Raw genomic sequence first — 18,858 nt, 5'->3', positions numbered from 1 at the left:
GATGTGTTACATAGCTTTCCTGCAGATCAGAACTTGGGCTGTAGGCTGCTAATGTCTTCTCTGGGTGATGAAGCCATTCAGAACAGTGATGCTGAGCCTTGTGTCTGTAGTGCCCACCAGCTTAAATACTTAAGTGGTCATCTTCACATGTTCATTGGAAGAATTAGAAACAAAGTGGCCTCGAGTAGTGTTTCTGCCATTGAAAGTGCTTAGCTCTCTATAGGACTTGATGCCAGTTTATAAAAAGTTCTTGACAAGCTCAAGGGCACTCCAAGAAAAGAGGACAGTAAAATGTTTTAAAACACAAGTATCAAGACTGCTTTTAGCCTGGCATGGTGGTATACACCTTTAACCTCAGCACTCAGAAGACAGAAGCAGAGGAATCTCTGAGTTCCAGAACAGCCAGGGCTATATCGTAAACAAAAGACTTTTTCTTAGAGAAAATGTGGGTCTGAGAGCAGTCTGTTTATTTGAAGTGTTGATGTTGTCTGTATACCAGGGGCTGAATTAGAGCTGGAGGAAGCCATCAGGGAGCAGATATCAGTTGACAGCTACTCACAGTAACGTTCTTGGTGCCATAACTTTTTACCTAGAGTTGCTTATAGTTTGTTAGGTCAGTGACCTTGTAGAACATCACTGTAACAAGCTATTCCAGATTAAACATAGAAGAAATAGAGCTAATGTGCTTGGCATAGAAACACAGGGTTCCAAAAATCCCATGGAGAAAATTCTGCTGAGGTTTTAAAAGATGAACACCTGAACAGAGATAGGATTTGGTGTGGATATGATAATCTGAATGAAAGTAGTAAACTCCATGATGCACTAGGAAGGAGTACTTGTAGAAAGACCAACTCACTGGAGGCTCAGGATACCAAGGAAGGGATTTATACTGTTTTGCAGGTCCTAAGGATCTGTATTTGGGAGTGGTACTTAGAAGCAGGTCTCAGACTTAAGAGTTCAGCAGAACCTTGTCAGTGCAACAGAGGTTACCTCACTCAGTCTGTGCTGAGCCTCAGGGTCCTCTGCTGTAGCTACAGAGGCTGCCCAATTGCCCTGAAGAATGCTTGAATAACTAAGGACCAGAAGCTAGAGACTTCCTGCTCCTCTGCCAGCATGATGAAGCAAGACATCCACTGTTCTGTGGCACACACTCAGGCATGACATGTATCTAAAACATTTACATGAATACATAAGGTAGAGAATAAACATCTGAAGTGTCTCACAGAGAGCTTACTGATGAAGCCAGTTTGCCAGGTATCTTGTGGAAGCTGGCATGATAAAAGTTAACAGGAAGTATGCAATATAAAACAGTGTATGGGGGGCTGGAGAGATGGCTCAGTGGTTAGGAGCACTGGCTACTCTTCCAGAGGATCGGGTTCAAATCTCAGCACCCACATGGCAATTCATAACTGTTTCTAAGTCAAGTTCCAGTGGATCATATTCTCTCACACAGATATACATGTAGGCCAAACACCAAATGTACGTTAAAAAAATTAAAAGGAAAACTCTGTTTGAAATAGAAATGCTTAGAATGAACTCAAGAGAAAGTGCTAATTTGGCTTCCTTTAAAAAAATGCACCAAGGAAAAGGAATGAGGAATGGATTGATAAAGTGGGAAAACCAGAGCAACTCGCTAATTTTCCTTCGACACAGTCTGCTAAGCCAAAAGTAAAATGACATGAAATTTAGAACCCATGTATACCACACAAACAAACAAAAAACTTGGCCACCTTAAATTATTAAAGCTGTTCAGCCTATACTCTGGATCACATAGCAGTGCTTTCTGTTGAAACTGTTGGGTCAGTCTGGGAAAACATGGAGGATATAATGGTTAATTAGGCACAGTATTCCAGTTTCAAAATGATTGTGTTAATGGCAGTTAGCTATTCTGCTGAATAAAGTCTTGTGAACGATGTGCAATGCCCATGGTCTGTGCTGGAGAAGATTTAGGTAGCTTTGAAAGCAGATGAGAGCCCGAGGATCAGCTGTTCCAGGACTGGAGCTGCGGATTGCTGCCAATAACGGAGTTATGTATTCATTAAACAGCATGGGTAGGACCTCTGCTTAGCAACTTTTCTAGCTGTGTTTGAAATTTTGTATGTATTTCCAAGTAATAAAATTATATTTGTAAAATATTTTATATTTGAGAATTTTTACTAATTGCATAAATACTGTTTTATGACTGTTTTACCTAGAATCTTAGCGATCAGAGCCTCATGCTTTTCCAGGTTTAATGGTATTTTTCAGATCCTGACATTTTGCTTCATTTGGTTCAGGATGGGGACGTGTGTCCATGTGCAGAAAACTCAAACCCTGCCCTCACTTGTGTCCAAGTGTTCTCTAGAACACTGGCCATGACAGGAGTGTCCTTAGACAGTGGGCAGCTGGACTCTGGAATCGTGCTGCTTCGAGTTGCTTCTCTAAAGTCTCACCCCTACCTTGTCTAGCAAATTCCATTATTCAAAGTGTAGGACAAGTGTCCCCTTGTCCTGCTTAGTCTGTTTACACAAGTTAGAGTCATCTGGGAAGAGGAACTTTAACTGAGACAACACCTCTACCAGACTGTAAGCTATAAGCTAAAATACATAAACCCTTCCCTCCCCAAGTTGCTTTTACTTGGGTTTTGTCACAGCAATAGGAAGCAAGCTAAAACACATCCCCTGTATTTGCATAGTCTTGTGTAGTCTAGGTTATCCACAGCTGGAAGTACATATGTATTTCCCCTATTTCCATGTGCATGCAGGTTATATGGGAAGTAGGAGTGCCATCTTTCTGTTCCAGCTATGTGATACACTAGAACTCAGCAATTCTCTGATGAGAAACAGAAAAGCTAAAGTACAGAGCAAGTAAGTGAACAAAGGAGTTAGGACAAGAAATTGTCCCTATAACGGGAATGGATTCTGATAGCAAATCTGCATCAGATCTGCATCTGTTACCTGATTTTGTCAGTTACAAATATCCTACAAATGAATCCATCATCTTTAGTTCTACCTGCTAAGCCAGCCTTGAGCTCCAAAGACTACGAAAAATTAAAGATTCACAGTGCCAACTGGGCTAGAGATGTTTAACTCCCAGAACAGTTGCTGTCTTTGACATCAGTCTTGGATACTGGGAATTTTTGCCTAACCACACATTTTCTGTAAGATCTGACTCCAGTTTAGTCAACCATCTGTAAGGCAATAATGACAAATGCTGTGAATGGTTATAAAGCGCCATAGTTTATCACTCAGTAAGCATATGGTTTCCAGACTAAAGATAGACATTCAACAAACTACTCATTTCCATTATGAAGCTAAAAGTTAAGGGACAAAATAGCAAAAAGATGGTTATGATCAAGAGCCACCTTAGACCAGGCATAGAAAGCCATACTCACACCTACCTATATGAGGGTCCTTTTCTCCAGGGAAACGTATTAACAGAAGCAATTGACCATTTCTTATTATACTGGTAATATTGCCAGGTATTTACTGACCTGTTGTTTCTTCTAATTCATCCACTTATAGCCAAGGTCACCCATATGCCCTTATGTGACAGGCCCTGTGAATTTTACTAATGAGGACAGATGATGTGAAGAAGTTGTATGTCTACTCTTGGTGACCTATGGTAAACTTACCTGGGTAGGAATAAACTTACTTTGGAAGATTGGTGTTTTTTGTTTTTGTTTTGTTTTGTTTTGTCTTTTTCTATAATCACTACCCAGGAAGGAGAGCGAAACATGGCATCCCTGGTGACACACAGGAAAGGGGAGGGGAGGGTGCATCATGAGCCTGATATTCTGATTTAAGACAAGCCATGTCAGAAATCCTATAAGACTCAAAGGGAGATAGCCCCTGGTCATTTGAGACTGGACAGGAGCATAAGTAACAATTTTGCAGAGTATTAGTAAATGAAGATCTGAGATCATCACTGTTCCTAAACAGACATTTTCTAAGTACATTTTTGTGTTTGTGTATCATTCTCAAAGATAAATGACCATCGGGCATCTATCAGTCAGCCCTTTCTGAACAACTATGTCTTTTACAAAACATGTTGTGAATCATTGGAGTTCAGATTAATACTGCCAACGTGACAAGATCTAGAATCACCAGAGAGCTAAGCCGAGCTTCTGGGCATGCCTGAGAGGATCTCTAGGTTACGCTGGTTTGTGCTGCACCTTTCCATGGGCTGGAGTCCCAGACTACATGAAGAGGAGAAAGCTGAGCACAGAGGTTACCACTTCCCAACTCCAGATGTAGTGTCAACAGCTGCCTCAAACTCCTGAGTCAGAGGCAAAATAAACCCTTGTCTCCTTAAATGCTTTTGTTATTTGTCTCAGCAACAAGAAAAGTAACTCATGTAGACCCTACTAATCCTTCAAATCTAACTGTAAAACAGGAGGTCCAAAAAAAAAAAAAAAAAAAAATCCCCTGGGAGTTTTGCTGTGACAGAGATCCTCCATCTTCCAGATCAAGACTTTTAATTTGCCAAAGAGAAATGTCTTCACCTCCAGATTCTGGAATCTTCATGACATTCAAGTTCTCAGTGTATTTTCTAGATTTCTTGTCTTGAATTTTGCATTCCATGGCAAACATGGGCAGTGCACAAAGATTTGCTATGTCCTAACACCTCCAAAATTAGGACTTAAATGCTATAGTTCAACTGTTCAGTTTTCTCATCACTGTTTCATGCCAATAAAATAATTCGTTATTATTTTGTTTAAAAATAATATCTATAGCATGTAATTATAAAAAACAATCCACACTATGTCTGGCTACACGCTGGCAATGGCAGTCTCGCCCGGTCCCCGTGGTTCCTGAGGCTAGCCGGCTGCCCCTAACACTTCCCAGATCATCCACCCCTTGTGGCTAGCCTGCAGAAATCCGGCTGCTGCTCGCACAAATCCCCATAACCTCATAATATGAAAACTCCAGAGGCTTGTAATTTACCAGCCAGATTTATAACAGTAAACCTTCAACCCCCAAAATGCCCACATAGAGAACTCAAAACTCAATTGATACAAATACAAGCTGTATACCTGGATTGGACAAATGTGCCCTACATTTCTCAATTAGTCTACCTGTGAAATCCGCAGTTGCTTAATGGCTCCTAGAACCATGTGATTCCCGCACATCATCCTCTCCTACAGGCTCCATCTTGCCTCCCTCCCACCCTAGTCTCTAAAACTTCCAGCTCTGCCTTCTCCTCCACTACCCAATCACAGGCTCTAGCTTTATCTAACTAATAAGATTTCACCTGACCTTACCTGCATACAGGCATCCCTTTTGAAGGGGCAGAAAAAACAGACAGCAATCCACAACAAACAGCAACAACAGATAACTGGTCACATCCCATATGAAGCTTTCCGTCTAGTTGGAGAGGTCTTACTACCATTAAGGAGAAACTTTCAACCCTGAGGAACTACCCACAGGTGAAGGTAGAAAAATGAGAGCCAATGAACACCATTGGTTGGGAAACATGACCATGGCAAACTGGACTGTAGAGTCCTGGACACTAAAAGGTAAATTATCTATAGCTTTTCTCATTGAGTTTCCAATACATGTTTATGGGATGAGTAATCACAAATAGGCACTCAGTATTGAACAGAGGGATCTCACAAATTAGAGGTGAGAAGACAGCTGCGTTAAATACGCCAAAGCTTCAGCAAGTATGAAGAATATTTCTGGCAACAATGGAAAAATGAACAACTCAGTGTTTCAACAGTCCAGGTTGATGCAAAACATCATCAGTTCCTTTAAACTATTGTCCTCAACCTACGGATCATGACTCCTTTGGGGATTGGAAAACCTTCTCACAGGGGTCGCCTAAGACCAACAGGAAACATCTACAATGATTCATAATAGGAGCAAAATTTACAGTTACGAAGTAGCAATGAAAAAAAATTGTAGGATTGGAAGTCACTATGACATGAGGAACTATGTTAAAGGGTCCCAGCATTAGGAAGGTTGAAAAGCACTGCTTTAAACAAAGAATTACTGTATTTTAAATAAATATACCCACTCTTGTCTGTTTCCCCCAACCAACTTCATTAAGTCGTACATCAGTTTTTCTCATTAATGTCTTGATTTTTCCCATGCCATTTTGCTTCATGTGAGGCCTTGCTCACTTGAAGATTATAGCCCCTTTTCCATCAAGCATATTCTTTCCTACCTAGTGCTCAAACATCAGGCTCTGCAAAGCCTTCTTATTCATTTCTAGTTATTCCTTCATCGAGGTCTCTGATACTTTCCCATCCTCTTCCTGGTACTTACCATGCTTTGTTTCGTCTTACTGGCTTTGGGTAACTCCACAGCTTATGATACATTCTACAGGTCTGTTTCTATATATGACACTAGCGTTCAATACACAACAGGAATTCAGTTTCATGTTTGTCAAATGGGTGAATTTTATTGCATATTTCCTTATTCAAGCACCACTCAGCAACACAATAGCAAACAAATGCAGAAAGGATTGAGTTTTGCAGACCTCACCGTTTAACCTTTCCTTGTCCTTACCTTGCCACACCTAGGGTTCAACAATAATGTGGAAAACTCCTTTTAGGGGTTTAGATGATGAAACTCAGTAACACAACTCAGTAATTAACACTACGAGGAGTATCTCAAATGTTTGAGATGTGTATGCAAAAAGCAAACTATTGTGTGTCCTGCTCAAGCAAGAGTGTTCACAGGAGCCCATAAACTTTCACTTGCTGTTGAAGGGATCCTCGTGCTTTGGCTGCAAAGGCACTGGCACTGCTTGGAAAGCTAAGAAACTGCATCTAATTTTTTCTTTTAGATGAATTTATACATTTCTTTCCATTTTGCCTGATTTAGACAGTTGAAGTTGGGCTGAGAGACTGCAAGCTTCATCAGGCAACTTGACATGGCCTAACAAAACCTTAATAAAGAGGCATGGAGGATCCCCCTCACACCCCAAATCATTCTCTTAGATCACATACAAAGTAGCTTTGTGATCTTGGGCAAACCATTTGCCTTTGACACTTTTTTGTTTTTATTCCAATATATTTGTTGGGTTAATATTGCACAAATATTTTTTTTGTCACAAGTTAGTATCTTTGAAGGTAGCAATGTAGATACATAGTTCTTTTATTATTATTAACACTCAAGTTCTTATGCGAAATGGTGCCAACTGGTGAATACAAACAGAACCACTCATTAGGAATACGTGTTAATAGCAGTTATAAAACAGAGCTCGATGTGCGGAATCCCAGCAGGAAGATTGCAAGTTCAAAACGAGCCTGGGCTTCCAGTAAAACCTGATTTCAGAAAACAGAAACAACACAACTCCACATACAAACGGAATCTGAAGCCAGATGGGAAGCACTTGCTAGGCCTCAGGCGACTTTGGGGATGTCACCAGACTTGTGTAAGCACCTGAGAGCAACAGTGGCATTCTTCTCTAGGATGGTAAGGTGTGGCTTGCCCAGGAGGGTCTTGCTCCATGCTTTCACTCCTCTCTCCAGAGGCCATGTGATCAGTGAAGGGCTTCTGAGGCATTCCTGAGAAATGCCTTTGTTTTCTAACAACTCAAAACGATTGGCTTCTGGACTATTACTGGAAGGAAATACTGTGTGCTAGAGATTTGTAGTTGTGTTTCCAAACTTCTTGTTATCAGTAGGTGTTAGCAGCTTCCAGTCCTCACTCTGCAGAAGACATGAACATGGAAGGTGGACAGGCAGGACAGCTGTGGCTAGGTAGGAGTTTCAGGTAAACCCCAGTCCGTGCTCCAGAGGTCTGGCCAGTTCTAGGCAGCTTCAGTATGCCTCCTTTCTAGGCTCCTGTGTGTGAGGTAGGAGGTAAGCCAACAGAAGACACAGAACTGAGATGGGAAGAGAATTGGCTCACAAGGTATGGGAAACCAGTCTGAGGCCAACACAGTGGATGTGGCTTTTCTTATTTAACATGCAATTTTGTTTTTGATGGCAATCCAAAAGCAGATGTTCAGAAATAGGCTATTGCCTGCCCCCCACCGTTTGTGCCTGGCTTCCCGGGGGCATCATTTAAAGCGTAATGATTAATTGATTCTAGAAGCTATGAGAGATTTGTTTAAAAGTAGTGTTTACTTTTAATTATATAAAACATTTTGAACAGTGATCATAGCCTATGATATGAACCAATGTGTAGAGGGTGGGGTGGGATAGCAGTGTTCATTTTATACTTAAGCTCTGTGTTCTATGCATGGCCACAATTAAGAGCAGGCTGTGGACACCCGGTGAGGCCAGAAGACAAAGAAGTAAACGGACAGCATGCTGGCCTTACAAGTCTCTGAGCTTCAGGGAGGCAGCACAGCATGGCAGAGTGTGGCTCAGCACACCCATTCCATCCAGGCTTCCTGCCCTTGGAATGGAAAGACTGCACATTACTTAATTCCTCTGAGGCCCGGTTACCCTTTCCATAAATAACTGGCAAACTGCTTGGGAAACACCAGTTCTTCCTTAGGGAAGGGTGTTTTCTGAAAACTGAGGGTGGTAATCCATTTGTAGACCGAGACTGGTTTTGTGGGTTAGCATGTTGAAGAAACAGAACATCAGAATGTACTGCACACAATAGTAAACATTTTTCATGGATACATGTTCAATCCTAACATGTTTTTTACTGTGGGCTACATCAAAATTTCAGAGGAATTATCATATTATAACATCAAAAAGTCTTTAGGAGGACTGCCTATACTAACATGAAGTCTCTACAAATTTTAGACATTAAAATGATTCTTTTTAACTAGTTGAAATAAAAATAAGACATAAATCATAGAGATGATAAATTTAACTAGACACTAAGGGGCATATTAAATTCAATTTTAAGATCACTTCTGTGTCATATTGACTTATACTTTTAAGTACTTTTATATCATTTATAGTTGATTAAACACTTCTAAGAAATTTCCACAAAAAGTTGGCTATTGGATTCTATTGTGGAGAAATGAAAAACAATTTCTAAATAACTTTAAAGTATAATGAAATTTTAAAGAGGACTGTAACTTCCTTAAGCATTAAGGTGGCTAGAGTCAAAAGCCCAATACTGATGGTTCATGAACATGCCGACGGTTCCCACATTCCCACACTGGCTCAGCGAAGATGCGAGGTCCTAAGGGTGCGAGCTTCATATCCAAGCCTCAGCCCTGCTTCTTTGACTTCCATGTGCTGAGGCTGTTATGGCACTGACTGATGGCACTTTGGGTATTCATGGAATTGAGTATTAAGTAATGAGGAAGATGAAGTAGACCATGGGAGACTAAAGAATTAAACAACACTTCTTATCCTTACAATACTAGCTAATCAGGATGGACTGGCTGTATCTGAATTTCCCCGGGACCAAAGTTCAAGAATCTTGTTTTAGCTGGGTATGGCGACACACCTTTAATCCCAGCACTCAGGAGGCAGAGACAGATGGATCTCTGAGTTCAAGGCCAGCCTGGTCTTGAGAGAGAGTTCCAGGACTGCCAGGTCAGGACTATACAGAGAAAACATCTTGAAAACTAAAACAAAATAAAACAAAACAAAAAGGAATCTTATTTGAAGTAAAATCTGGATGTGTTCTGTCTGCCCCCTGCTCAGGTTTGACACGCTATCTTAAAGGAGCAGCAAGAACCAGAGAACAAAGAATGACAATAAAAGTAATTACTTAATGCCCAGTGTGTTTGGCAATATTTCAGGATCTGAAAATTATTCAAATTTTGTTTGTTATTAAAGTCTTAAGACAGAGGATAAGAAGTAAATACTCAGTACTTTCCGATCTTTTAATGCGGTGTAGTTCTTTGTTTCATAGGGATGCACTGGTAAGACTCACAAAGCATTGAAGGGAAGCAAGGAAGTTATAACACAGAGGGAAAGGTCGCAACCCACAGAGGCCAAACATCAACTCAGCACTTAAAAGAAGCTAAGAGGTAACCCTTCGGCCCCTGACCCTGTGCTCTGGCTGCTGGTGCATTCTTCTCAGGAAGAGATGAGATTTGCGGGACCAGTGACTTCTTCCTATTCCTTTCTTCTGTATCTTAAACCTTTCTATTTTGAGAGAGACATGGAGTTGAAGTGGACATGCCTGCTGTGCATGCCAACTGTTGGGTTAGCACCACAGATCTTTCCTTGGGTCTGAATCATGAGTTTTCCCATCTAGAATGTGAGAGAGGTTAAGCGTGACCACTACAAGGACAGCAGCAGGAGGGGAGACAGCCTGGGAAAGGGCAGCAGTGACACATGTGAGGTAGAAAGCTCCTTCTTGGATGCCCAAGAAGGCTGAGAGGCGGCAATCCCTAGAGGCAGCAGGTATGCCAGCCCCTTCTAAAGTGCCCTGTGATATGATCTTGTACTCTCACACCCCTTAACCCAAATAATGTTGGAAATATTTAAATTTTCTTTTTTCAACTAAAGAGATTATAGAGATTACAGGTAGGGGTAGCTAGAAGTGGAAAACTATATAAAAAGGCAGATTACGAGAAAAACCCTTAGAACATGGGTAGGATTCAGGAGAGTAGAGTAGATAGTTATCAGAATCACCCGCTGCAAACGGGCTTGGTGGCTGGTTTAGTGGGTCTAGCATGTGAGGTTCTGTACTCCTTATCTGGAGAGGCAGGAAAGACTTCAGAAAAAACACCCGTGTCACAATGAAGAAACTGTAAAGAGAAAATGGGCTTCTCTTTCTATTTTATAGTGTTAATTTCCTTCCCCAGAAAATACAGATGGGTCTAAGTACAACAGCCCTCAAGTCCACAAGTAGTTCACCCGTGCCCCCTTTTGAGCAGCAACATCCCTACCTGACAGAAAGACTCCTGAACTCCCATCCTGTTCCTCCCTATAGGAAGAAATAATCAACAAATACACTGACCTCAGGTGTCCACTACATGTCTACACATCTTAGATCCTTAGTTATGGATCCTGTTTTCACATTTCCAGGCCTAACCTTTGCTCTTTGGCAGTCTTTAAACTTGACCTGACAGATACCCTCTGGCCAGGCTCCTCCACCTCTAAAATCTCCATTAACACCCAGCTAACAAACACATCCACTCATGGTGGTTCAACACTGCATGGACAGGGAGAGCCACTTCCTAACACTTCCAACAACAGCAACTGCTCCTTAGGTCGGTGCACAGCAGCAGCTGGAAGCTTGGGCTTTAACTGCGTTTTTTGTCACTTTGGCTAGGGAGATCTGGACAGCTGGAAGTGAGCTTCTCCATCATTTTCTGTTTCCTTCTTTGTATCAATTTTCCACCTGTGAAGCCTAACACCCCACCACCAAGTGCAGCTGCAATTCCTGCCACTTTGAAGCCTGCGAGGAGGCCGATGGGACCCCCTACCACTCCTCCGATGAGTGCACCTGCCACAGGCAGAGCTGCCAGCTTGTATTTTGCAGCCTGTAAAAAAAAAAAAAAATTCAATTTAGAAATTGAGTTGAGAAAATCTGCCTGTGGTGATGTGCGTTTTCCTCTCATTACTCCTGGCAATGCCTCTTTAACTCTAGGTTCATAATTAAGCTCAGAGATTATTCTTGGAGGGTGTGTGTGTGAATGTATTCCACAGGTACTGCCAGTGCTCCAGACCACAGACCTGAAGGAGGCAGGAGGTGTGCTCCAGATTGGACTATACAAAATGACTTTACATGCAAACTACTCAATCCTCTATCTGGCTGGCTTGTTTAAACAGCTCCAGCAGCCACTGGCTCCCAGCAAAGCTGTGGTTCAGCACAGAGGCTGTTCCACAGTGGGCACCTGGGCTGAAAGTCCCATCAGATGGATAATAGATGCTCCCACTCCTCCAGTGCTGCAGCAGGCTCGGACTTTGCTTCTGCCTGGATTAATGGACTGCTCTCTCTTCTCCCTAGGCCGCTGCAGATATTCCTTCAGACAACTAAATCCCCCAGAGTGAGGCCACAATTCATTCTCTTTTGAGAAAAAAATTCTCTCATGATAGAATGAATCTGGGAGTAAAATATTACAGCCATTGATTTCTTACACTACCTATGTGTCATTTCTTCCTTATTTCCTTAATTGCTGGTTCCCTCAACACTGAAGAGAGCAGATCAATTGGGTTAATACTAGAGATTCCTGGGAGCCGGAGTACCATTGATTTGCCAGCAGGAGCGGAATCTTACCTTCTGCAAGTTTTTGGTTCCCTCTTCAACATTCACAGCGGCACTGTTGACATGGTCTGCAATGCTGTCAATCTTCTCCTGCTGAGACTAGATGCAAAGGAATTATGAGTGAGGGGTCCTGCTGGGGAGCAGTGGGAAGCCAACACACACTATTTTAATTCCTGTAATCAGGCCCCAGGGACTGCAGCCTTGCAGTCTTAATAGTGGTTCATTAATAGCATCTGATAAACCATGTCGAAAGTACAAATTCACTTTCAGGAAAAAAGAGGGGGACTTAATGATTAGGTAATAAAAGGGTGGCACCTTCATAGCAAAAAGCACCTCACACTGGAATTCATTCAAACATACAAACATGTTATTCTCCAAATGAACCTACTTTGTAGGAGGAAAAAAATCCAAATAAGCATTTAAGCATTTACATGTCAAGTTGGGCTTGATAACAAAAAAAAAAAAAAAAAAAGGAAAACAAATTCAAACAATAACAAAAAAAAGTCCATAACTTGTCTTCTTTGGATATTCACCTTAGTAATAAAATGCCCTTGATCCAAAATTACAAATTGGTTTCTTGTTGTTGGTTTTGTTTTTGTAAGAATGAGACTACACGGTGTAATCCAGCATGAAATCTTTGCACTTGTGATTGTAATAGAGAGCAATGAAGGAATCTAGGTCTTAAATTTTACTAAATAAAATATAGTCCAAGTTAAAATATTTTCTATCAACAATAATAATACAGCTGTTTTAGGTAGCTAAAACAGCAACACCTGCTCCGAGACAGCAGCAGCCATGACTCCTGGGATCTCTGATGGATGAATGGAATGGCTGGGGCCTGCCATTCTCCTCTCTAGTGTGTAAAACCACCTCAGTGGCACTCATGAGTGGCTACTGAGCTCTGCACAGACACCTCAGTCACAAGCACTCTGTCCTTACCCAAGAGACAGGATCTCATCAAGATCAACTTATTTAGTTATATACATACACACATGTATATAACTAACTAACTAAATATATACATATATATGAATACACACACACACACACATATTTATCTGTGTGTGTGTAATCCAGAAGTGGGTATCAGATCTCCTGGAGCTGGAGTTATAAGAGGCTGTGAGCCACCAGCTGTGGGTGCTGGGAACCAAATTCAGGTCTCCTACAAGAGCAGTACACACTCTTAACTGCTGAGCCATCTCTGCAGCCTCCTATTTTACACACTTTGAAGGTCACTATTATCCATAATAAGACTGGCACAAAAAACTAGGTTTGGATATTCTGTTTCAAATCCCAGCTCTGCCCTAGTATGTCCTTGAGCCAAGCACTTACATCTACTTCACGAGGACAAAGGTGCTTCTTCTTCACAGAGTTAGAAGGAGGATACAATGAGGTATCCGCAAAGCACAGTGGGAGAACAGAAACACCCATCCTGGTTTTCCCAAGGAAGTGATAACTCTTATATTTCCAGTAAAAAAGTTTAGTGAGCTTTGGCTCCTATGATCTTGTTCTCAGATAATAGATGTATGGATTTTAATTTTTATGATAGCAAAGTTTCTTTAAGTCAGCGTTCTTCTTAGCCACAGAAGCAAAAGTTCCAGCCCCAATAGTATCCAACTGGCCTGGCCTCCTGACACCTTAGCATTACTTCTGTCTGGGATACACCCGAGGTTTCCACTCTTTTTTTTTTTTTTTTTTNAATTTTTTTTTTTTTTATTACGTATTTTCCTCAATTACATTTCCAATGCTATCCCAAAAGTCCCCCATACCCCCCCCCCCTTCCCTACCCACCCATTCCCATTTTTTTGGCCTTGGCGTTCCCCTGTACTGGGGCATAGAAAGTTTCTGTGTCCAATGGGCCTCTCTTTCCAGTGATGGCCGACTAGGCCATTTTTTGATACATATGCAGCTAGAGTCAAGAGCTCCGGGGTACTGGTTAGTTCATAATATTGTTCCACCTATAGGGTTGCAGATCCCTTTAGCTCCTTGGCTACTTTCTCTAGCTCCTCCATTGGGGGCCCTGTGATCCATCCAATAGCTGACTGTGATCATCCACTTCTGTGTTTGCTAGGCCCCGGCATAGTCTCACAAGAGACAGCTATATCTGGGTCCTTTCAGCAAAATCTTGCTAGTGTATGCAATGGTGTCAGCATTTGGAAGCTGATTATGGGGTGGATCCCTGGACTCTTGCCTGCAACAATCTATGCTAGCAGATAAGCCACTGGCAGTAAAACCCAATCAACTTTTACATCTTCACAGGTAGAGCATAACTAGCTCCTCCCCCTCAGGCTGAGGGAGGAGTCTGCTAGGGCTATTGCTATATCCACACTCCAAGTGACCAGAAGACATCAGGAAGATATATTTTCTGTGCCCCTACCTAAAACTTTGGATACTGTAACACTATGACTATCTCAGGCATTCTTCTGTTGCTGTGAAGAGACACCATGACCCAGGCAACTCTTATATAGGAAAACATTTAACTGGGGGCTTGCACACTTTCAAGGGCTTAGCCTATCATCCATGGCAGGAAGCATGGTGACAGGGAGCAGGGAGCATAATGGCACGAATGGTGCTGCATAATTAGCTAAGAGTTACATCTTGATTAGTATGTATTGCCAAAAGACAGAGAATGGGCCTGGCATGGGCTTTTGACACCTTAAAACCTACTCCCAGTGATATACTTCCTCCAACAAGACTATACCTCCTAATCCTTCTAATCCTCTCAAAGAGTTCCACTCCCTGATTAATGAGCATTCGAATATATAAGTCTACTGGGGACATTTTCATTTAAACCATCACAGTGACTTTTAAAGTTTAATGTAGAATAGTAAAATAACGAATTTTCTCCCTACAAAATTCCTTTGGAATAATTAGATTAAGGACTACCAGTAAAATGCCCGTCCTAAGCTTATTTCACTATTTCAACGTCAGGTAACTACCAGCCCAAGATGAGCCCATTTGTCCCAGGGCAGCAGACCACATCTGCAGGTACTACAGACACGGAGTAAGGCAGAGGGCAGAAAGCCCTTCCCTCGGCTCAACAGGCTTCCCTCAATTGTACAGAACTAGCTGCTTCTCTCCTTTAGTTTGGCTTCAATCCTCCAACTCTCTGTATCTTCAGATTCTACCCCACCAATAAAGAGGGCTTGGTGATATCTACGACTGTAGTTAGCTGGCAATCACAATCAGAATAACAAACTACACTATATTTAAAACTGAGTTCTTAGCTCTTTACACCTGGCCAAGCTAGCTGCACATGTATAACCTACCACAGTCTTATGAAACCGGCTTCTGCCAGCAGTGGTGGATCAGGGACTCCTTGCTTTTGACTTGTCTAAGTTTGTCTTCATCTACTTAGACTTCCCACACTGGATAGTCTTCACCATCTCCCCTGAGTGGCATTTTATTCTTTGGCACTTAGAAGTGTTTCCACCATCCCTTTATCAATGAACTAAGCTATGTATAAGGCACACTACAGTGTTTATCAAACTAATATACACATCGAATTTTATAGAAGAAAAATTCTCAAAACTTGAAAAATATGCCTATGAATTTCATTTTAAGAAATGCTGGATTAGATTGCCCTGTTGTCCTGAAAATAGCTAAATCTGTATAAGTAGTTTTAGGGCCACTTAAGACTCAGGAGAAAAATGTGAATTATTAAATTAATACTTGCTGAGAAGAATGCAAATTGGATATATGAATCAAAAACTAATGAGAAATCACTTTCTCCTGAATGATTGCTGTGGGTACTTGTCAGCCCAACATCAAACAATATTTCATGTTATTATATCAAACAACAATAATTCACTCAACAAATTCATCCTCAAATCCATTTACAACAGAGCTCTTCCTTAGAGAGGTTATTGTACAGTCTTATCAGTGAGCTTGGAAAGCTATGAGTTTAGGGCAATGCCCAAACTGCAGATATTTCCCTTTACTCCTCCCTAAGTTCCAGCTATAATCATAAACAATCACAGAGACAGAAAAGCCTAGAGGAAAAGAGAAACGTGACACACCAGCAGACTGCAGTTATCTTGGCCTAAACAGGGTAAAAAAGCAGGACACTGCAGTGGAAGGGGACTGAAGGGACTCAGTACTGAACCGTCTGAAGGGAATGATGCTGGGGACTAAGGTAAAGAGCCAAACCAAGGTTGCAGGACCAGCTGAGGCAGATGGGAGTGAGAAGATGAAGGATGCCATCTGAGGAAGGCCTCCCATCAGGCATGCAAAGCTTTCTGATGTCAAATAGTGTGTGCTAAAGCTCACAGCAGTTATCCAAGAGTGAATCTAACTGAATCCACTACAGCCCTATTATAATGCAGCCAGAACAAAATTGGATTTCAACAGCCATAGAGAAAAAGAAAACAGATGTAGCAGTAAGGGTAGCATCTTGTCCAACTTCTGGCCCAAAGTTCTTTAAATTCTCCTTGACTAGATAGAAATAGGGCTGGTCACACTTGTACCAACAGAGCAGGGTAACTTGTAGATACTAATTGTACTGGCTGGTTTTGTGTCAACTTGACACAGCTGGAGTTATCAGAGAGAAAGGAGCTTCAGTTGAGGAAATGCCTCCATGAGATCCAACTGTAAGGCATTTTCTCAATTAGTGATCAAGGGGGAAAGGCCCCTTGTGGGTGGTGCCATCTCTGGGCTGGTAGTCCTGGGTTCTGTAAGAGAGCAGGCTGAGCAAGCCAGGGGAAGCAAGCCAGTAAAGAACATCCCTCCATGGCCTCTGCATCAGCTCCTGCTCCCTGACCTGCTTGAGTTCCAGTCCTGACTTCCTTTGGCGATGAACAGCAGTGTGGAATTGTAAGCAGAATAAAACCCTTTTCTCCCCAACTTGCTTCTTGGTCATGATATTTGTGCAGGAATAGAAACCCTGAATAAGACACTAATACACTCAATATTACTGGAGTTCACTGTAATCTCCCAGTGTCTTAGTGAATCCTTTGTTGTACAGAAAACTATGTATACACCTAACATTTTCATGACTTTTAAGTATACAATTTTGTGGCATTTCATTCACAATGTAGAGGTATCATTACCTTTGATCCTACTGAGGTTAGCATAGAGCTGTGTGTACAGAAGGTGCTCCACAATTTCATGGTTAATTTGCCCAGTTACAGTCACATCCATGTGACAACAACAGAGGATGTGGTCAATCTTGTGTCCTCTGCTTAGTCTGTTTGTGAATCCTTGGCAATGCATCATAAGAACTCATTCTGGGAATAACAATCAAGTTCTTTGAGCTTCTGCCAAACAGCATTGTGCCTCATGTCCCCGCGATTATAACCAGGACATGTGTATGGGGCTTTGGCTGTGACTGGCACCTTCTATATAAGTCCTTCTTAGACTGGGGTTGAGAACTGCTTACTATATAACATAACTGAACACACAACTAATAATCCCCCATAAGCTTTATTTTTTTCTTTCATATACCTATCCGCTTGAAGAGAAATATATGTCTTGAGAAGAGCTAAGTAGATCTTTAATTTGTTCTTTAAATCAACTCTAGTGATGAATAATTTACATGTATTGAAATGCATTTATTTGTACAGATTGATGACCTTGGCAAATGCATATATTTATGGAACCATGTGCATACAGACTTTGTATACTGCATTAGATTGGGAGATTATTAATTATAATAACTGGATAGATCTTGATTATAAACAACACATGTTTGGGGGATTCATGTATCATTCCCTGCCATCTGCAAAATAATAACAGACACCTAATTCAGAGACTTGTAACATTTTCTTTCTTTCCCTCTCTCTTTCTGTGTCTCTATGTCTCTCTCTGCCTCTGTTTCTCTTGCTCTCTCTCTCTCTCTTTTTTTTTATTTAGAAGCATCAGAAATAATTCAAACAATTTACTGCCTTCTATTTCAGTCATTACAGTTCAAGAAAATATCCATAAGACAATATAAGAATAAGCCAACTAGACAGTTTAGAACTCATTGGTACCAAAGAAGAAGAAAAACTTCTAAGAAATGAAAATATTTTGAGATAGGTAAAAAAAAAAAAAAACAAACCCAGCAAACAAAACAAAACAAACAAACAAACAAACAAAAAATCCAAGAAATGTCTCAAAACCTTGAAAACCTCTTATTTTGAAAGAAGACAAGTGTCCCCACCCCATAATTGTTAAAAAGACAAAAGGTTAGTGTTTCAGAATCTGAACAGAGTACAGAACTAGAGTACCAAGCTCTGGAGTCCTCTGTTGCAATCTGAGAAGCTGTGGCCTAGGAGTTTCCACCTTAAAGCCAGGCCTTAGAGAAGCCATATCTCAGAAAGGTGGATCCCAGTTCATGACTTAGTAAGAACAAATAATCAGCCTAGCCAGTGCACAGGGCTTCGCACATGTGCATGTATTCATGCACACGCTTATATGTTAGGTATAACATATAATTTCTATAATTCTTATGGGAAACACAAGAACAATCTAGAAAAATAATAGAAAAATCTCTCTTTCCTCCAAGACTACAATGTGCTTCCTAATCTAAGACAACAGATTCATTCAGGCCTTATAACAAAGAATACAGTATCCTATCTTTGACTTCACCTTCCTCTGGGTTGGTCCTCGAGTCTTGTGAGCATCCTTTACATTATATAAGTAGGTATTACCACTCTACCTATAGATTAAATTCTTGTAGCTTGTTCCTAATTAATCACCCTGTCCATGACCCCCTCTTCACCATTATAACAGTCTTTCCAAGGCAGACTGGATAGCGGGAGTTTAGTTGGATCACATATCTGAACAGGCTCCTTCGGGTCCTCGAAGCAAT

General features: G+C 41.3%; 1 protein-coding gene across 2 annotated transcripts in view; it reads right to left on the bottom strand.

Annotated features, from left to right (window-relative positions):
• Positions 1 to 6,364: 6,364 nt before the first annotated feature.
• Positions 6,365 to 18,858, bottom strand: part of Stx17 (syntaxin 17) — a 55,127-nt gene continuing 42,633 nt past the window's right edge. Inside the window, exons 7-8 of one of the 2 annotated variants that reach the window (XM_021160570.1) lie at positions 12,081 to 12,167; positions 6,365 to 11,343 (exon numbers count right to left, since the gene is read on the bottom strand). In XM_021160570.1, coding sequence (XP_021016229.1) covers positions 11,104 to 11,343; positions 12,081 to 12,167 — 327 coding nt within the window. In that variant the 3' untranslated portion in view covers positions 6,365 to 11,103. The remainder of the gene's footprint in view (positions 11,344 to 12,080; positions 12,168 to 18,858) is intronic. The other variant, XM_021160571.2, reaches the window with a different exon arrangement.

This window comes from Mus caroli, chromosome 4 (assembly GCF_900094665.2).
Source record: "Mus caroli chromosome 4, CAROLI_EIJ_v1.1, whole genome shotgun sequence".
In the NCBI taxonomy this organism is placed as follows: domain Eukaryota; kingdom Metazoa; phylum Chordata; class Mammalia; order Rodentia; family Muridae; genus Mus; species Mus caroli.
The sequence above is the reverse complement of the archived record's forward strand: the minus strand, read 5'-3'. Positions and strand labels throughout refer to the sequence as shown.